Raw genomic sequence first — 21959 nt, 5'->3', positions numbered from 1 at the left:
TATGGGAGCCCGCTTTGCTCCTAGTGTGGGCAATTTATTTTTGGCCCACTAGGAGTCACAAATGTTTTTTTGGGATATGCCTGAAGAGTTGGTTTGCTATAATTGACTTATATATGACCTGTTTGTGATATGGAGGGGAAATGAGACGAGTCTCCTCTCCTTCATGGACAGGTTGAATCAGAATGACAAAAACATAGTACTGTCCTGGAAATGTGATAAATATATTACGGTGTTCCTGGACATAGAAATGTATGTCCAGGGGACAATGTGTAAGAGGCTAAGAAGAAATTGCACTAAGAAAGAGGAATTCATAACACAGGCAACCCAATTTAGAGAGAAGTTTCTACAGAAAGGTTATGAAAAAACATTTATTAAGAAAGAATTAGAAGCAGTCATGAACATATGAACTTTAATTGAACACAATATTATATAGATTTATTTATTTGAATAAAAATTGATAACAATGGATATTTCACATGATAGATTAATAGCGCTGCACTTATATTTCTGATTTTACCTTCTTTCACATGTTTGCTGTGTCCCCCCACATGGCTTCTCACAAACTGCAAACGGGACTTCCTATGGCTTTCTTTCAACAATGGCTTTGTTCTTGCCACTCTTCCATAAATGCCACATTTGTAGAGTGCACGACTAATAGTTGTCCTGTAGACAGATTCACCCACCTGAGCTGTGGATCTCTGCAGATCCTCCATTGGCTGCTTCTCTCATTAATGCTCTCCTTGCCCGGCCTGTCAGTTTTGGTGGACGGCCATGTCTTGGTAGGTTTGCAGTTGTGCCATACTCTTTCCATTGTCGGATGATGGATTGAACAGTGTTCCGTGAAATGTTTAAAGCTTGGGATATTTTTTTATAGTCTAACCCTGCTTTAAACTTCTCCACAACGTTATCCCTGACCTGTCTGGTGCGTTCCTTGGCTTTCAAGATGGCGTTTGTTCACCAAGGTTCCCTAACAATCCTCAGCTGTATTTTTACTGAAATTAAATTACACACAGGTGAACTCTATTTACTAATTAGGTGACTTCTCAAGGCAATTGGTTCCACTAGACTTTATTTAGGGGTATCAAAATAAAGGGGGCCAAATACAAATGCATGCCACAATTTTCAGAAATGTATTTGTAAAAATTTTTAAAAAACATTTATAATTTTTCTTCAACTTCACAACTATGTGCCACTTTGTGTTGATCTTAACATAAAATCCCAATAAAATACATTTACGTTTTTGATAGTAACATGACAAAATGTGGAAAATGTCAATGAGTATGAATATGTAGCACCCTCTACTTAGGTAAGTGATAGAGTTAGCATTTTTTGTGAGAGTAGGTAAATTTAAGCAGGCCTAGCTGGATCCTCATCTAGAATTGGCAGGGGGCAGGCCTCCTTGAATTACCTGGAGTCAAACCAGCTGGGGAGGAGTTGTCGGTGGAAGAACTGAGAAAGGAGTACTAGGCTGTCAGGGCCTTTGAAGAAGCTCCCCAATCTGGGTGGGAGGGTGTTCTTGGGTCTGGGACTCGGGTGCAGGACGGATCCTTTCAAGAATGCATGGAGGATCTGAACAGGAGGCACAGAAATCAGTCAGAGAGGACAGCGGGAGCTAGTACTGCCAGGTAAACCTTCAGGAGGGAAACACCGGTTTTCAGCCAGGAGGGCTGGTGAGTGACACGGGCAGTCTGGAGGACTGAAGAGGCATGCCAGAGAGGACTGAGAGGAAACAGTAAGAGCTGGGTGTGGAGCCAGTGAGGATTGCAATGTCATGGGCAGTGAAGTCAGGCAGCTGTAGTCAGGAGGGCTGGCAGGGCCTCAAGAGGACTTACTGGGAGCACTAGTCCACCATAGGACAGCTAGCACTAAAGACTTCCTATCCTATTTTTACTACATCAAAGGGACCCACGGTCCCTGCCTTCAAAAGGCAGTTGCTGAGTCCTGACTGAGTCAGAGTTGGGCCTAACCATGTGCTTGCTGTGCCTGGAGTTAAGTGATAGGCTGAAGAGAGAGAGTAGCAGTCTGCATACAAGAGATGTGCTGGAAGAGACTGAAGTAGCTAAGTGTGTATAGTTGTCCCAGCTCATTGATATACAATGAACTAATTGTTCATTCTACTGGGCATCCCATATATTCCTATCCTTATCCAAGTTCAAATCCCTCAATAAAAATACGAAACAATTACATGGACTGTTCATTGTCTCAAAAGTGACTGGGAAGTGAATGCTGGGCTGGGCAGGGTGACAGGTGGGCTCCTACAGGGGCACCGCTACAAATACTTTTTCAAGGCACTGTACATATTATCTATTAGTTTCAAAATTTACTGTATGCCTTAGCCACCATTGCAGCTCATACACATGGAAATCTTACACTCACCTTGCAGTTCATCAGATTCAGCTGTCTCAATTTTGTCCATGAAGTCGTTCGAGCTCCATTTTGTTATTTCTTTTGGTAGCATTTCCTCATTGTCTGACAAATCTTCTAAACACAAGGATGGCAAAGAATAAAAAAGACGAAGGCAAATATCTAGACACGCTTTTTAATGAGAATTTCCCTGAGAATACCCCAAGCAACCTGAACTCCACACAGCCAAATGCATGCTATAACTAATTATCTAGGAAACCATTTCAGACTATAACACTGTATACGGGCTGTAAACTTGCATGCTAAATTGCTCCTGGCTAAAGTTGCAGTTACAAAGCATCTATAGCCAGAAAGTTTATTTCTTTATTATACAGTACAGGACACAGGCAGTGTCTTAAGCGACAGTTTCAGAAGAATGGGTTACGGTATACGTTGCTATGTTCAGGTTATTGAACACAGGCAAACAGAAGGACCCCTATATAGCCCTCCCACTGATCACTATTCTCAATTTTTGCTAGTTTCCTTAAAGTGGAGATCCACCCATTTTTTTATGTTTGTCTGCGCTGCATGCCCTAATCTCATAGTGTTCAGAATGGACAATTTTTATTTATTTTGTTGCTTGTAAATACCTTTATTTTGTAGTCCTTCATTACTTCCTCCTCCTTATTAGCCTAGGCTATTAAGTCACAAGGCTATTCGCAAGGGTTTCTGGGATAGGCATCATGTATCCCAGTAGTCCTTGCAAACAGCCTATTTGCATAGAGAAGGTGGCGGCAACTTCCTCTGACACTCCCGTTGCTATGGAAACCTGACTGAAACCTATTACATCGCTTGTGAAGCACTGAGCATGTGCGAGATCTGCAAGGCTGAAATCCAGGAAGTCATACAGTCTGGCTTCATGATGCCCACACTTAAGATGGCCCCAGTGAATTTCTATTTTATAAAGTGTCTATATGCTGTAACAACCTAACAAAACAGACCTTAGTTTACAGACTAACTTTACTAGACTACATTAAGCTTGTGTATTACAGGGGTATTTATATTTAAAAAGTGAAATTGTGGGTGGAACTCCCCTTTAAGTAATGGATGTTTTTTTTTCTAGTGATCTTAGTCCCATCACCTGGCCCAGGAGGGTTTGGTATTTGGACATACTCTGGCTTCTAGCAGACTCCCCTTTGCCTCTTCCAGATCACATAGACCTTCTGTCTCGAGGTGTGATCTACCATTCTGCTTCCAGGCTGAAGACTTTGACGGCCTGGCTGTTGAACCCCAGGTATTTATTTACTCAGTGCAACATCATCTTTTATATTGTACCAAAAATTGGGTTATATATTGTGTTATTTTGCATTAAAAATTAATAAAGTTTATTTTTTCCAAAGAAATTGTGTTTGAAAAATTCCTGCGTAAATACTGTGTGACATAAATTGCAATGACCACCATTTTATTCTCTAGGGCAGGTGTCTCAAACTGGCAGCCCTCCTGCTGTTGTAAAACTAAAAGTCCCATGAGGCATTGCAAGTCTGAAAGTTACAAGTATGACTCCCACAGGAAGAGGCATGAAGGGCCTTGTAGTTTTGCAACAGCTGCACACATCCCTCTATACACTGCACAGGACTTAAGGAAGGATATAGAGCAGTGTTCTAAATAGACAAGCTGTGTGCTGAGCTCCCTCCCCATCACAAACTTATCTCATGTGTCATGAACAATTCTCAGAAGTGACACATGCTGATAACAGAGGAACGACGCACCAGAGAAAAAGCACACTTAGAGCTTTGGAGACAGAGAAGTAAACACTAGAGTTTACAACCACTTTAATATTATTATTGTATTTAAAAAAACACCTGTGCTTTTTTTTACAGTTGATAAGTAGTATAACTGGTTTTCTGAGTAGTCAGACAATTCAAGTGTCTTCCTGTAGAAGGACAAAAACTTGGGCAGCATTTCAGAGTTCTTTATACAAAGCAGCTCTTGTCTGCAGAACCCATAAAACCCATTAAGGGGTATGATACAACTGATGCACCTATCGCTGTTGAGGACACAAACAGACATGATATACCTAATACATTTGCAGAAAAGGTGTTAATAGATGTGTAATTTACATACAGTATGATCTGATAACATTTTCAACCAAACTGTAACCGCTTATTGAAATAAAATGTAGAATGACCGTGTTGGGTAATAAAGGATGCTGGAGTACTCACCATGAGCATCAAAAAACTCATCATCTGAGCTCTCATCTGAGTCCCTGGCGATGCTTTGCATTCTCCACTCTGATATACTGTGTCGAGAAGGGCTAGCTGTCAGTGAAAGAAACTAGAATTATATGTATGCAATGCAGAAAGTACATAGTATGGAATTTTTTATATCTTTTTTGTTAAATATATCCAACTCCATTAACATATGTATACAGGTAAAGGTGATGAACAATGTTGTAGTGAGGGCTGGAAAAAAAAGAAACCAAATAGCTATGGAATCTTATGCCCTCAACTCCCTAAAAGTAGAACTAAAGTTGTATTTTTTTCTTAAAAGCAAACACTCAGAAATTGCAAGTTAAAAATAGCGCATGCATGCATGCACGCACGCACACTTGCAAAATTATGGGGGGCAATTTATCAAAACGGGAGCAGATGGAATTTGAAGCTGTTGTGCAAGGCAACTAATAAGCTTCTATCTTTAGCTTGTTCAGTTAAGCATCAAAAAATGAAAGATAGAAGCTGACTGGTTGCCTTGCACAGCTGCTCCAGATTCCCGATTCTGGCTGCACCAGTTTTAATAAATCTCCCTCTGTGTCTTGCGGCTTATCCAGAAGGTCCCCCAGCTCTTGTGCAGGCATACTAGAAGGACCTGGGATTCTCTATGACCTCTTGGTTTCAGCTATTTTGGCTGCATAGCCCATATGCAGTTCATGTCATCATTATCCCCAATGCTTAGATTAATGGTCATACATTTACTTTTTGTAGCTCGAAAAAAAAGTCCAGAATTGGTTGCCCCTGTCCCTCCAACATTTTTTCAATGGCATAATATGGTTCAAAAAACTCTTGAAAGAGAAAAATTAGCATACCAACGTAGGGGTTGTGTACAAAAATTCTATAAAATATGGCCCCCCTGGCTTGCTGTTCATCAATTGCTGGTTTATACTGTTACCTATTTTTTTTACATTCTATTTGTGTTACTACTCATCCATATGTGTTTCTGGATTTTTTATTTTTTTTTAATGTACAGTAATGCTGTGATATATGGCTTGATTTCGTATACTGGAATATGGGGCTGAAGTGACATAGTTTGTCAATTATCTTACATGCATTAGTGAGATATGTTTATGGAACGTACTGTTTTGTCTTTTTTTCCAGATTTTCTTTTTTTTCCCTTTTCTTTGGTACTGTTGTTTTGTATATTAAACGCTAAAAAAATTCAATAGAAAAGTTCAAAGAAGAAGAAAAAAAAAAAAAGTATGTCATTATGCTCCTATATTTGCATAAGAGGCAGAGACTATCACTTTGTAGAACAATGCAGCCCCTCACAAAACGTTTAACCCGCCTTGTCACATGTCTGGTTATTACAGAGTACTTCCTGGGAGGGAACAAATACATCACTTCACCAGTGGCGGCCTTCACCAGTGGCACCCTGTCAGGGGGCCAGTCCGGCCCCCTGATCTACATGCAGGGAGCTAGACGCATGGGTTCCAATGGGGGGGTTTGAAGCACGTGATTAGAGCCAGAGGCTCTAAAAGATTTAAAAAAAGGGTGGGTTCGGGGGAACAGAGCACTGCACTCTGAGCCCACCCACCCAGTTGTGTTATAATAGCGCATGAATATTCGCTATTGTAACATGGACTCTCTTCCTGGACAATCAGGAAGCGGGTCATGAGACCCGTCACTCGATTAGCTGAAGGAAGATTCGATCGGATTGGCCGCCAGGAGGAGAAGGGAACCGAGATGAGCCCACAGAGAAGCCGCCGCTGCGGGTGGATTGTTTGCCGCCCCCCCCCCCCCCCGCCAAAAAAAAAAAAAAACACCAGCCGCCACTGCACATCACCCAGATGGTAATAATGTTCTTGTCACCTCACGCTAGTACCGATGAACAGTCTTTACAAGCTGTCATATGGACAATATGATATTTGGATAATTCAAAACGTAACACAGTTTGCAAGTATGCATGTGCATTTTTTTTTAACTTGTAAAAAAAACTTTAGTTCTGCCTAAACTATACCCACTAGCTCCTGAAATAGTGGGATTGGCATCTGTGTTTCAAGAGATTTTGTTCACCTCTGGGTTAAAGTGTACTTTAGGCAAAACCTTGTATTTTTAGTAGAAAAGAGTTAGACCCCCCTGTGAATTTTTTTTATTGCGGTCTCCATTTGCACTGGTGACTATCATCAAGAAAGAAAATGATGGGAAATACACAATTTTAGAGTTGTACCCAGAACAAGAGGTAAACTGAAGTCTTCAAATGTGGACACCAGGGGCGGACTGACAACTCATGGGGCCCCCGGGCAATAGAAGACTATGGGGCCCCCGGGCTTACAGATGGCCACCATGCAAGGAGGCAATGCAGAGTCAGGGCAGTTAAAATCTCTGGATTTTCACATCAAAAGCATGTCGGTTTCAGACATATCAGGGACAGATGTAAAAAAAAACACAGATTTTTACACACTGTCCCTGGTTTTATTGAGCCTGGCAACCCTGATGGGGCCCCCTAGTGGCATGGGGCCCTCGGGCAGTGCCCGAGAGCCCCAATGGTCATTCCGCCCCTGGTGGACACCTGTTCCAGGGACAAATGTCAAATGCCTCGTACACACGATCGATTTTCTTGTAAAAAAAAAAAAAAACATAGTTTTTCCCGACGGGATTCCTCTCAAGCCTGCCTTGCATACACACGTTCAGGACAAATACTGCCCATCCAAAGCGCGGTGAGGTACAACACGTATGACGGGACTATAAAAGGGAAATTCCAAACAGCGCCACCCTTTGGGCTGCTTTTGCTGATCATGTTAGTAAAAGTTTGGTGAGAGACGATTTGCACTTTTCAATGCGCTGCATTAAACGATGCAATACTTTGCAGCGTGATGAATGTGATATCTCCATTACGAACGCTAGTTTTACCAGAAAGAGCGCTCCCGTCTCATACTTGATTCTGAGCATGCACGTTTTTTTCCCTTTGGAAAAGCATACACACGACGGGAAAAACTCAGCCAGGAATCCCGACGGGAAAAAAGAAAGCTGGTTCTCTTTTTTTCCTGGCAGTTTTCTCGCCGGGAAAACTGCGATGGAGCATATACTAGGCCGGTTTTCCTGGCCAAAAGCTCTCATGGCAGTCTTCCCGACGGGAAAACCGGTCGTGTGTACGAGGCATTAGAGGTGAATTCTCCCTATTTTGAGAGATTTCCTCTAACTTCCTCTTGCATCTGTGGGACAGGAAGTCATAAGAAATACTGGTAAACAGACAGAAATGAAAAAAAAAATCCAATAGGGGTTTTAAAATGAGACTAAAGTCTTGTTTTTATTTGTATAAAAACAACAAACATATTATCCTTGCCTGTTCTGTGCAGTGGTTTTGCACAGAGCAGCCCAGATCCTCCTCTTCTCTGGTCCCTCGCCGGCGCTCCTGGCCCCTCCCTGCTGCTGAATGCCCCCACAGCAAGCAGCTTGCTATGGGGACACCCGAGCCGCTGCTCTGTGTGTCCATTCAGACATTGAGCCACGGCTTCCCCCCGCTCCCTCTCTCTCCTCAATGCATAGAATGAATTAAGATAAACAACCTCCTGCCTTTAGAACTACTTTAGGGTAGGGTTTTACTCTATCCAGAACTAAAGAAAAGTCTGGGCTATATATACATTATAACCTGCTGACTTTCTTCTGCAATGTAGTGGTTTACTTATATAGATGGATAGAAATTTGTCTTCTTCAGCAGGGATCGGCTGAATTGTGATTTATCTATAGTCATTCCTTTTCGACAGTAGTTGATCTATCGATTGCTGCTCACAAAAGTGTTTGCTGGAAAACATTACTTCGATCTGTGCTGCAGTCAATAGGCTGCAGAAGTGATCAGTGTATTCTGACAGTGGAGGAGTCCAGCTGACTCGTCCTCTGTCAGAATACAAGAGCACAGCTGGGAGGATTCCTGTATCCACCTCTAATGTCTGGATGGTGGAATCAGTTCAGTTGTTTCGTTCAGCCAGCTATATGAATGAAAAAAACTGAGCAATATATGAATCCCATGAGACAAGCCTAGAGGATATCTGACAACTAGCTCCTCAAGATGCAGCCCTACTGCTGTTACTGGAGCTTGCTAAAGTAATGTAGAAATAACTGCATGGACACAAGCTAATAGTCCTTGTTAGACAGCAAGCAAATTCAGAAATATAGACCGCCAATTGCATTTTTCAGATAACTCTAGATGAAAGCAGAAAATAGTAGTTACATAAAGTATGCCTAATAAATATTTCTGGCACACGCAATGATGATTCTTTTGAATTCCAACATTTTCAGACATGCAAAAAAAATCCGATCAGCAGCTAATCAGCATGTGCATGAAAGCATCTGTTAAAGAATACATCAAACTTGAGCAACCAATGATCACTTTTTTTAGCTGATTCCGTGTTAGTAAAAGACGATTCGCGCTTTTCTGTCTGTTACAGCGTGATGAATGTGCTTACTCCATTATGAACGGTAGTTTTACCAGAACGAGTGCTCCCGTCTCATAACTTGCTTCTGAGCATGCGTGGGTTTTTAACGTCATTTTAGCCCACACACAATCATTTTTTACAACCCGAAAAACGACATAGTTTAAAACGTCGTTAAAAAATGCAGCATTTTCGAAAAAAAAATGTTGTCCTTTTTCAGAACCCGAAAAATGATGTGAAGCCCACACACGATCATTTTAAATGACATTTTTTTTAAAACAATGTTTTTTTCATGCCGAAAAATTATCGTGTGTACACGGCATGACAGGGAGATTTATAAGGAGGAGGAAATGGGCATTTAAAAAAACATAAAACATTAGGTAATCTGGGCTATGTTCAAGAACAGCTTCATGGTTGTATTTAAATAGAACAATTTGCCTGGTAGTAAAATAAATAATGTGCGTTGATATCATCCAATCATATTCCAATGATATTTGCATTCAACATTTTAAAAATGTGTTAAATTAAACTCTGTATTCTGGTGCTATAAGACATAGCAGCCACTTACATAGGTGTATTTGACATGTTAGCAATGTTGCGGCGGACTAGATGTAGGAATACCAAGGGAGAGGACGGGAGTCCATTGTATTCTGTCACATAGCTGACAACTGCAGACTTTATTCAAGATGTTAAAGTGGTATTAAACCCAGAATAAAAATATATATATATATACTGAAGCTCATCAATCTATAAATTTGCTGGCTGCATAGGTTTCCTTTTTTTTCTATTTTCACCTGGTGATATAACCTTTAGCACACTTCCTGTCTTCACTCTGGATAGGGGAGCAACAGAGACACCCTTTGACATCATCAGTATAATCAGTCTGGGGTGAGGCATGTGCTAGATGTACTAGCATATTTAGCCAGACTAATGCCGCATACACATGATCTGAAAATCTGACAAGAAATCCGTGGATTTTTTTTCCACGGAATTTCAGCTCAAACTTATCTTGCATACACACAATCACACCAAATTCCGCCCGTCAAGAACACAGTGACATACAACACTACGACGAGCTGAGAAAAATTAAGATCAATGCTTCCGAGCATGCGTCGACTTTTTTTGCGTCGTAATTGCATACAGACGATTGGAATTTCCTCCAAGAACTTTTCCCGTCGGAAAAATTGACAACCAGCTCTCAATTTTTTCTTGGTGGAAATTCCGACACAAAAATTCCGATGGAGCCTACACACGGTCAGAATTTCCAACCAAAAGCTCACATCAGACTTTTCTTGTCGGAATTTCCGATTGTGTGTACTCAAACTGCATTCAGTTCAGTTCTCCCTTTTGGGATAATGGTTTCAAATGAATAAATGCAGACCATTATAAGCACCTCTTTCAATGGTCAAATGTCTCAACACTCTAAGGCCCCATTCACACTAACATTGGTCTCTGATGAGTGATCCACACTCATTGGCGGGATCGCTCTTCAGTGACCATTTGACAGGCAGGAAGAAGCCTTCTATCACCTCCTCACCGCCTGCTTTAACCCCTTGAACCCTACGCATGCAGTTGTGGGGTGCTTACAGAGAAGCCCCATTTATTCGAATTGATCATTTTCATTAAAAGTCAAAGAGTATCATTTCCGCCGTAGCCACAAAGCAAAGTATCCCAGTCACTGCATTTGTACACTTCGCCTACTGCTTCTAAAGAGGTTGTGGGGTGCTAAAAACAAGTTTAAGTGCCCCTCAACTGTTTTTTTGAATGAGCCCTGTCACTTTTGTCCAACAGTCTGGTCTGTTAAAATAAGTTGAAAATAACAGACTTACAGGGCCAGATTCATAAAGAATCGCGGCGGCATAACGTATCGTCTTTACGTTACACCGCCGCAAGTTTTCAGCGCAAGTGCCTGATTCACCAAGCACTTGCGTGTAAACTTACGGTGGTGTAACGTAAAGCCGTCCGGCGCAAGCCTGCCTAATTCAAATGGGGCGTGTACCATTTAAATTAGGCGCGCTCCCGCGCCGAACGTTCTGCGCATGCTCCGTTAGGTAATTTCCGGACGTGCTTTGCGTGAAATTACAGCGCCCCGACGTATTGTTTGAACGGCGACGTGCGTAACGCATTCCCGGACGTCATAGGAAAAAAAAAATAGAAATTTGACGCGGGAACGACGGCCATACTTTAACATGGCTGGTCTAAAGTTAAGCCATGAAAAAGCAGGCTTAACTTTGCGACGAGAAAAAACGACTTGCGACGACGTAATGCACGCGAGTACCTTCGTGGATCGCAGTAAAAGCTAATTTGCATACCCGACGCTGGAAAACGACGCAAACTCCACCCAGCGGCGGCCGAAGTATTGCAGCCTAAGATCCGAAGGCGTACGAAGCCGTAAGCCTGTTGGATCTTAGCCAAATGCCGTCGTATCTTGTTTGTGAATCACAAGTTAAGATACGACGCGGCAAATTTGAAAATACGCCGGAGTATCAGTAGATACTCCGGCGTATTTCTTCTGTGAATCTGGCCCACTGACTATATCACTAGGTAAACCTAAAAAGAAATAAAAAAAGAAAATGACCCCACCTTGATTTATGCCGCGTACACACCATCACTTTATGTGATGAAAAAAAACTACGTTTTAAATCATGGAATTAAACAAAGTTTTTGAAACTTCATTTTCAAAAACGACGTTGCCTACACACCATCGTTTTTTCAAAATGCTCTAGCAAAGCGCGGTTACGTTCAGCACTCTTTTCCATTGAAGCTAGCTTCATAACTTGCTTCTGAGCATGCGCGGGTTTAAAAACGTAATTTTAAACGTCGTTTTGCCCACACACTATCATTTTAATTGACACAAAAAACGACGTTTTGAAAAACGTCACAAAAAATTTAAGCATGCTTCAATTTTTTTTGTCGTTTTTCACAAAACATAAAACAACGTTTTCCCCCACACGCGGTCATTTTAATTTTAAATGTAAAAAAAAAATGCAGATAATTCTGCGACTGCGTTTCATTTTCATACAGTTGACAATCTAAGTAAAACGGCCCCCCAAATATGGTGTTTTTTTCCATAGGCAGCCAGCAGTGAGCTGGTTACTGTTGGGCTGTCCTGGTTATTTGCATAAGCCTCATGCTGTTATGTTCCAGCAATCGTAGAGTTTATTCTTTGGTTTAAAAGAAAGAAAAAAAAAAAGGCAGCGGGGAGCAAGCGATGTGCTCTACTTCTCCACTCATGCATATCAATTTTGAATCATAATTCACCTTTCAGATGCAGCCAATACAATACAGGTCATGAGCTGAGCTGCTGGATTAGTCTCTACAAGGAGGATTTTCAATGCAAGCTAAGTTAGAGTTTTGCTTTGAATTGTTTTGCATTTATGTATCCCCTGCAATGTTAACGACAGTCCAACTGATGTATGATGACTGGGTTGTTTACACTGTTTAATTTCGCTTGGGAGATTTAATTACCGATTGAAGCAACATGTATACCACTTATTCTGAGCTACCGGCAGTAATGTGAAATGAAAATACATTACAGAGAAAAAAAGGCATTGGAATAAGAGGTTCATGTATTTCAGAGCACAGCATAGAGAGATAAATGCAGAGATTTGGATTGTGAAAATGGTAAAATAAAAGAGAAAGGTAAAGCAGTACAACTATCTGACTATTTATCAGAACTCCTGGTGGCAGAATGCTGCACCGGGTGAATGACAGAATAAGATTAGTTATTGCCATTACTGTTTTTTTTTTCTCTCTTACTAATGTCATGGACAAAGGTGTGATGAAATACATTTTTTGGAGCTCATACCTCCTCTCTTTGAAGACCTAGATGATCTGGAAGATGTAGACCACTGCTTGGTCAAGCCTCTTCCTGACAGGGACTCTGTAATGCCACTTGGCTCATCTACTGTTTCTATAGAGGTGATGGCCTTAGTCTCTGTATCCTTCTCTCCAGGAGATTCTTTGGAGCCATGTTGTTCGCCTTCATTTTCACTTAAGCTGAACTGTGCCATTTTCTGTGCCAGCATCAGTTGTGCTTCCTTCTCCAGCTGTCTGATGTCCTCTATGGTTAAGCCGTACCATTCATCTTGCCAACACCAGGCCTGCCGATGTGCTCTAACCATAACTTTCCGTAGACCTAACAGACATGAAGGTTATTGCAAAGTTACTCTCACAAAAAATACAGTAATGTGTCTTTTTACCAGAGAAAACCAATAAACTATTAAACATAGTCAGATTTCATGAATAGTATAATGCCAACACAGCAGATATAAATCAAAATACATATCCAAGGTTAAAACTAAAATTACACTCCTGAGATTGCAACAACTTAGGCCTCGTACACATGATAGGATCGCCAGAGGACAACGGTCTGAAGGACCGTTTTCATCAGTCCAAACCGATCGTGTGTAGGCCCCATAGATTATTTAACCTTTGGTCAAAAAAATGAGAAATTAGAAATTTAACCGATGGACGCCTAACCGATAGGTCAAAACCGATCGTTAGTATGCAAAAGCATTGGTTAAAAACCCACGCATGCTCAGAATCAAGTCGACACATGCTTGGAAGCATTGAACTTTTTCAGCACGTCGTTGTGTTTTACGTCACCGTGTTCTGACACGATCGGTTTTTTCACCGATGGTGTGTTGGCGCGACGGACCATCAGTCAGGTTCATCGGTTAACCGATGGACTGATCGTGTGTACGAGGCTTTAGTCTCCCAAGAAGATGGCCTTGGGTCACACGGACACCCTCGGAGATCCCTTTGAATGTTGTCTCCAGCGTCCCTCTTTAAATAGCTAACCTTTTTATCCCTATATTATTATTATTTTTTATTATTATGATGATCATCCACCCAGTCCCTTTGTCACCTTTCCCCTCTCTTCTCCTCTTTCGAATATCTCTGGTCACCTTTTCTTATTTCTCCTCTATTTATTCTCTGATATTCTTACATGTACCTCATGCCACTGTACCCTTTTTATTGGGTGGTTTTTCCAAGTTATACAAATATTTCCTTTTTGTTATCCACTCCAATGCTCCTCAGTTGTTTTACTTATGTATTTTATCTACTTTGACTGTACATTGTATCTATGGCCATTCCATGTATAGTGGACGTGTCTTTCTATTTCTATATTATGTACTAGCTGAACACCTGGCGTTGCCCGGTCTTCCTATCTTAACCTTTTGGGGAGGAAAATCATAGTAATATAAATATACCCATCTTTTATATAAGGGTGTAGGTAAGGGTTAATTTAACTGTCATATATTTTTATTTGGCATATAAGTAATATGTGTACCAGGTATTATTGAACTATCTCCAGGCGTACAGAAGTTATGTGGGAACATACATTTCCCATTGATTTGCATGGGACTTTAAACAAAAACCCAGACCCTCACAAATGGGGGTAGTTAAGGGATAAATGAACTATCCTATAGTTTAAGTGGACATATAAGTAACATGTGACCAAGTGTTATCGAAATATCTACAGCCGTTTGGAAGTTATGAAGTAACATGTATTTCCCATAGAGTTGAATGGGACTTTAAAGAAAAACCCCGACCATGGCAAATGGGGGTGGGTAAGGGTTAAACCACCTATCCTATGTTTGTTGCTGACATATAAGTAACATGTGTGCCAAGTTTCATGTTAATATCTTTAGCCGTTTGGACGTGATGCTGGAACATGAAGTAACATGTATTTCCCATAGAGTTGAATGGGACTTTAAAGAAAAACCCCGAACATGGCAAATGGGGGTGGGTAAGGGTTAAACCACCTATCCTATGTTTGTTGCTGACATATAAGTAACATGTGTGCCAAGTTTCATGTTAATATCTTTAGCCGTTTGGACGTGATGCTGGAACATACATACATACATACATACATACACACACACACACGTTGAGTTTTATATATATAGATAAAACAATATAGATATATTTGTCTCTAAAACTGAAATTACATTTATGGTATTTTATTGTCTGTATACAACAAAGCTGAACTGCAGGAAAACAGCTGAATACACATATAGGAGCTATTTTATCTGCCAAACGATTTCTGTTCATCCAGTCGTAAGAATTACATAGCTGTGTCAGACAGAAGAACCAGGTTGGTGACCTTAGTTTTCTCTTCTTCAGTTAAACAATAAAGCTGGGTCACCCCCTTGCCCATGGCCTGAGACTGGACAGTAAAGTTAGCTTACACTGCATTTTTGTCCTGTCGGCATACTTGAATGGCTCCAAGTACTGTCTAACTTCCTTTTAGTCTGCGTGCCGCTATACAGGGTGGGTAAAACAAGCGACTGATATCAAATGAAGTTCAGATACTCACTGCCTGCATGTAAAATTCACAGTATGTTTTGAAGAATACACAACTACATTCATTGGTGTTATTTTATGTGTCTGAAGTTTAGCTTTAAGGAATCCCAAAACAGCAAGAGATAAATGGATTCGTTAGTGGTATTTTATACCCACCTGGAAGTTATCTTTAAGACAATGCAAAACAGCAAGGAGTACGAGCAAAGTGCCATAACATTCACCAGATGGGAGCTTACTTTAGACAGTGAAGGACAAACTCTGAGAGCTATGTCTAGTTGCAGGTTGCAAATTGCTCTTATTAGGTAAACCTGGACAATGGGATACTAAAGACATCCATAAGTTGATTCTTGCTGGTAAAATCCTCTTAAAATAATAGGAAATGAATGTTCCAGTTTGCAACACATTACATGATTTCATATCTCGGTAAACAACCCTGGAAATAACACTACTAAAATAAAATCATATGCGCCTGGAGAACGGGCTACCTTATGCAAGGATGGTGTTCATTTCCTAATGGAACAGACATTCATAGCACAGAACTGTTTGATGTAAAGGATACAGCACCTGGAGAGGTATTTATGTCTGGTTCAAGTCAAATGTCAGTGTAGAAAGGTCACAATATAAGAATGGAGCAAAATGAAATGGAGAACCATCTACAGTAATTGTATGGCAGAACTACCGCAATAATGTTTAAGTCACACTAACTATACCTATCACATAAGTATGTTTCAAAATAAATAAAACCCTAGGGAAAAACATATTTCCCCAAAACTGTAGCAGAACGTAAACACAACCAAAAAAATCACTAGGGTGTAGAAGCACTTTTTTTTTGCAAAATATTTACACTTTTTCAAGAAGAAAAGACAGTACAAACATTCCTGACATAAGACTTCAGAAATATCTGTTACAATACATAATACGTACAAAAGGTATGCACCAGGGGAAGCCCATCCATTAAGGGCGCATGGGTGCTGCCTCCCCTTTCCATCGCCGCTGCCACCCCCTATTAATGCGTCCGGCCCCTTTTAGGATGCTGGGTGCTGAAATTACAGCAGCTTTTTTTTTATTTTAAGCACCCTATTAGAGCCAGAGGCTCCAGAGGCAACCACAGACTGCCCTTACATCCTTGATAACTATAGTAAGCTGAGAACCACAGCCTGTCCATACGTCCTCAGTAACTATAGTGAGCTGACAACCACAGCTTGCCCTTACATCCTTGGTAACTATAGTAAGCTGAAAACCACAGCCTGTCCATAGGTCCTCAGTAACTATAGTGAGCTGACAACCACAGCCTGTTCGTACATCCTAGGTAACTATAGTAAGCCAAGAACCGCAACCTGTCTTTACGTCCTCAGTAACTATAGTGAGCAGACAATCACAACCTGTTCGTGAATCCTTGGTAACTATAGTAAGCCAAGAACCAAAACCTGTCCATACATCCTCAGTAACTATAGTGAGCTGACAATCACGGTCTGTCCTTACTGCCTGGTAAGAGGCATAGCAAACGGTGGAAAAAAATATACTGTGCAGAAGTGTGCAGCCTATAACATACAGCAGAATACAAGATTTTGAGCTTGTTGTAGAGAGCTGGGGAATGTGAAACACCAAATATATAGCACAGTATATACCAGCCTTTCTCAACGTTTTCAACCCAGAGGAACCCTTGATATAGTTCTTCCGGTCTCAGGGAACCCCAGCTAAAAATGTGAAATCTACAACTCATGATACATTAGTGTGATGGTCAGTGGGAAGAATGGTCCTTACACTTATGTAGCTAGATTCAGAAAGACTTAGGCTGGCGTATCAGTAGATACGCCAGCCTAAGTCAGAATTTGTGTCAGCGCTAATTTAAGCGTATTCTTGTAACCAGATGCACTTAAATTAGGCTCAGATACGAGCGGCGTAAGTGTCTTACACCCTCGTATCCTAAAGTGTAATTTTTAGGCTGACCGATATTCACGAACGTACGCCCGGCCGACGCAGTACAGATACGCTGTTTACGTAACGCATTAGCAGGCCTAAAGTTATTCCATCAAATAGATGGAATAGTAATATTAAGTATGGCCGCCGTTCCCACGTCGAAATTCGAAAATTTTACGTCGTTTGCGTAAGTCGTCCGTGAATAGGGATTTACGTCGTTTACGTCCACGTCGAAATCAATATGCCCGTGCGGCGGACTTAGCCGCAATGCACACTGGGAAATGTAGGCGCACGGTGCATGCGCAATTAAAAAAAAACATCAATCACGTCGGGTCAAGCCTAATTATCATAAAACACGCCCCCTCAGCCTAATTTGAATTAGGCGCCCTTACGTCCGCCCGCTTTAAGCTACGCCGCCGTAACTTAGCAGGCAAGTACATTGTGAATCATGTACTTGCCTCGCTAACTTACGGCGGCGTAGCCTAAATGCCATAAGCTACGCCGCCGCAAGTATTCGCTCGCCATCCTGAATCTAGCTAATGGTCATTGGGAAAAATTACCTCCTTACAGATAGCTAAAAAGATCAAATGGTGTCAGTGGGAACTTATCTGAGAGGCAGAAATTGCCCAATGCTGAAGGAACCCCTATCAACTTCTGGAGGAACCCTAGGGTTCCATAGAACCCTGGTTGAGAATCACTGGTATATACTGTGTGGAGCAGTGTATCTAGTAAACAAACATCCCTAAGAGCCGGTTCACACAGGGGCAACACGACTTTGGGCGCGACTTTGTGAGGCAACTTGGACACGACTTGAGCGTGAACCACAGCGCGACTTGGGGCGACTTACAAAGCAACTTGAAGTCGCCTCCAGGATGGGACTTTGCCAGTGGCGTATTATGAGGGGGAACTCCACGCCAAATTTTAAATAAAAAAAACGTCATGGGTTCCCCTCCAAGAGCATACCAGGCCCTTAGGTCTGGTATGGATTTCAAGGGGAACCCCCTACGCCGAAAAAACAGTGTGGGGGTTCCCCCAAAATCCATACCAGACCCTTATCTGAGCACGCAGCCCGGCCGGTCAGGAAAGGGGGTGGGGATGAGCAAGCGCCCCCCCCCCCGAACCGTACCAGGCCGCATGCCCTCAACATGAGGGGGTGGGTGCTTTGGGTCAGGGGGCCCTACAGCCCCCCACCCCAAAGCACCCTGTCCCCACAGGACAAGGGCCTCTTCCCGACAACCCTGGCCGTTAGTTAGCGGGGTCTGTGGGCGGAGGGCTTATTGGAATCCGGGAGCCCCCTTTAACAAGAGGGCCCCCAGATCACGGCCCCCCCAACCTATGAGTATGGGGTACTCACAGGTTTTTAAAGTAATTTATTAGGCAGTCTTCTTCCGACTTCTCTGCTCTCTTCTCCTACCTTCTGCCGTGTTCCTCCGCTGTCTTCTTGCAGCTCTTTTACTAGCGGCGGCCCGGTCTTCTACATCGTCTTCTTCCCTCTTCTCTTTCACCGATGTTGACACAACCTGGTGACTCCGCCCCTTGTGACGTCACAGTTCCGGGCATGATGGGATTGTGACACCATAAGGGGTGGGGGGTCACCTGTGACATCACCTGTTGACCACGCCCCATGCCTATAAAAATCATTGCGCACCGTGCACACTGCATTACAGCGGGAGGGAGCGTCGAGTCAACATTGGAACTAGAGAAGAGGGAAGAAGCCGACGGAGAACACCAGGCCCCCGCTAGCAAAAGAGCTAGCAGAAGATAGCAGAGGAGCCCAGCAGAAGGCAGAAAACACCGGAGAGCGGGAGAAGAGCGGAAAAGTCGGAAGAGACCCCCGAAGTCGGAAGAGACCCCAGAAGTCGGAAGAAGACCCCCAGAACTGCCTAAAAAATAACTTTAAAAAGCTGTCTAGTGTGTTTTTTTTATTGACACTTTTCCCCCCAGGTGAATAGGTAGGGGTACGATGTACCCCATACTCATTCACATAGGGTGGGGGGCTGGGATCTGGGGGCCCCCTTATTAAAAGGGGCTCCCAGATTCCGATAAGCCCCCTGCCCACAAACCCCAACGGCCAGGGTTGTCGGGAAGAGGCCCTTGTCCTCATCAACATGGGGACAAGGTGCTTTAGGGTGGGGGGCCGCAGGGCGCCCCCTGTCCCAAAGCACCCACCCCCCATGTTGAGGGCATGCGGCCTGGTATGGTTCAGGAGGGGGAGGTCGCTTGCTCATCCCCCACCCCCCTTCCTAACTGGCCGGCCTGCATGCTCGGATAAGGGTCATCTGGTATGGATTTTGGGGGGACCCCCACACCGTTTTTTCAGCGTAGGGGGTTCCCATTGAAATCCATACCAGACCTAAGGGCCTGGTATGCTCTTGGAGGGGAACCCATGACGTTTTTTTTATTTAAAATTTGGTGTGGAGTTCCACCTCATGATTCATACCAAATACCAGCTCTGTGGGAGGGAGGGGTTTGCCTTAGAGCCGGTTCACACAGGGGCGACTTCCTGTAAAGTTGTCTCACTATGAACGGGGATCCGACTTCGAGGCGACTTCCATTGAAATGAATAGGTACAAGTCGTCTAGAAGTTGGATTGAAGTAGTACAGGAACCTTTTCTGAAGTCGGAGCTATTTCAGTAGTGTACATTAAGATGGCTCCCATTCACTTCAATGTAATTTGACATGTCGGGGGACTTGGGGCAACTTCAAGTCGGATCCCAAGTCGCCTCTGTGTGAACCGGCTCTTAGACCCCATTCACACCTAAGCGACAAAACGCCCGGCGCGGGACGCATCTGTCGCTAGAGGGGAGAATTCCCATTGCCGTCTATGGAGATGGTTCACATCTCATAGACGCGCAACGCCTGTCGCCTGAAAAAAAGTCCCGGACCCTTTTTTTCACGCGACAGGCGCGTTTTCCCATAGACAGCAATGGGAATACTTTAGGAAAAAAAAAAAAATGAAACATTTGTAATCGCGGCAAATCTGCCGCTACACGCGAACGCGGCTGTCGCTTAGGTGTGAATGCAGCCTTAGGCCTCATGTACACTGCTGCTGGTAAATGGACATTTAGGAGCAGTTGGGCATTTTTTTCAACTGCTCCTGAACTCTCCTCTGTTATCCTATCAGTACATGTACACTGGGGCCCAGATTCAAGTAGAATCGCGCAATATTTGCGTGGGCAAAGAGCAAATTTTTTTCTCTGCGCCCACGCAGTTGCTCCGTAAATTGCGCGGGCAATATGCTAAGCAGCCGGGCGCAAGGCTGCCTAATGTAAATGATCCCGCCGGGGGCGGGAATCATTTAAATTAGGCGCGCTCCCGCGCCGAGCGAACAGCGCATGCTCCGTCGGGAAACTTTCCCGACGTGCATTGCGGCAAATGACGTCGCAAGGACGTCATTTGCTTGTAAGTGAACGTGAATGGCGTCCAGCGCCATTCATGGTTCACTTACGTAAACGACGTGAAATTTGAACGTCGCGAGCGGGAGGCGCAGCTATACTTTAGCATTGGCTGCGCCTGCTATTAGCAGGAGCAGCCTTATGCTAAAGGCGCCGTACGGAAACTCCGTACCTTGCGTGAGAAGGGCCCGCGCAACTTTTGTGAATCGGTGGTAGTATGCAATTTGCATACTATACGCCGATCACAATGGCCGCGCCCCCTAGCGGCCAACGCAAGAATGCAGCCTGGGATGTGAAGGCATAAGGAGGCTTATGTCTGTCACATCCTAGGCTGCAGTCGGTGTAACGAGGTTCCTGAATCAGGAGCACTCGTTACACCGGAGCAAGTAAGCCCTTGCGCCGCGCAACCTATGGTTGCGCGGGCGCAAGTGCTTCTTGAATCTGGGCCCCGGTCTTTTATAGTCGTTTCTACGCAGTTGAGTTTAGAGGCTTGTTTTGGAAAGCAAAAAAATTAGTTCAGACGCTGAGTCTAGAGGCATTTTAAGCGCCAAGGGCCAGATTCACCTAAGAGATACGACAGCGTTTCTCCTGATACGCCGTTGTATCTCTGTTTCTATCTATGCGACTGATTCATAGAATCAGTTACGCATAGATATCCATAAGATCCGACAGGTGTAATTGTTTTACACTGTCGGATCTTAGGATGCAATACCGCGGCCGCCGTTGGGTGGAGTTTGCGTCGTAAACCAGCGTCGGGTATGCAAATTAGCAGTTACGGCGGATCCCCGACGGATTTTCGCGTTCGCTACGTCGTCCGTAGTCAAGTTTCCCGTCACAATTTTAGTCGTTATTTGACCTGCCCTAACTTTAGTCAGCAATCGTATTGCTGTCTAAAGTATGGCTGTCGTTCCCGCGTCGAAATTAAAAATTTAACGTCGTTTGCGTAACACGTCCGGGAATACGGAAGTACTCTACGCGCGTCGCCGTTCGAAAAAATGACGTCACGGCGCGCAAAGCACGGCGGGAGTTAGGAAACGGAGCATGCGCAGTAGGTCTGGCGCGGGAGCGCGCCTAATTTAAATGGCACACGCCAATTTGAATTGGCCCGCCTTGCGCCGGAGGCCGCCAGCGTAGTTTTCATCGCAAGTGCTTTGTGAATCAGGCACTTGCGATGAAAACTTGCGGCGGTGTAACGTATCTACGATACGTTACGCCGCCGCAGTTCTATGTGAATCTGGCCCCTAGTGCTTCTAAATGCAGCTAAACGCGGTAAAACGCGGTAAACGCGTTTCGTTTAAAGGCGTTTTTCGTTTTTGGCTATTAAAAAAAAAAGAAACGCTTCTAAA

General features: G+C 43.3%; 1 protein-coding gene across 14 annotated transcripts in view; it reads right to left on the bottom strand.

The window, feature by feature from the left end:
* PITPNM2 (phosphatidylinositol transfer protein membrane associated 2) overlaps positions 1-21959 on the bottom strand; it is a 439829-nt gene that overhangs the window by 116112 nt on the left and 301758 nt on the right. For 13 of the 14 annotated variants that reach the window (XM_040347315.1, XM_040347302.1, XM_040347306.1 and 10 more), the window contains 3 exons: positions 12795-13124; positions 4566-4661; positions 2377-2481 (listed from right to left, as the gene is read on the bottom strand). In XM_040347315.1, coding sequence (XP_040203249.1) covers positions 2377-2481; positions 4566-4661; positions 12795-13124 — 531 coding nt within the window. The remainder of the gene's footprint in view (positions 1-2376; positions 2482-4565; positions 4662-12794; positions 13125-21959) is intronic. The other variant, XM_040347304.1, reaches the window with a different exon arrangement.

This window comes from Rana temporaria, chromosome 1 (genome assembly GCF_905171775.1).
Source record: "Rana temporaria chromosome 1, aRanTem1.1, whole genome shotgun sequence".
Taxonomy (NCBI): domain Eukaryota; kingdom Metazoa; phylum Chordata; class Amphibia; order Anura; family Ranidae; genus Rana; species Rana temporaria.
This window is presented reverse-complemented; position numbering and strand designations above follow the sequence as displayed.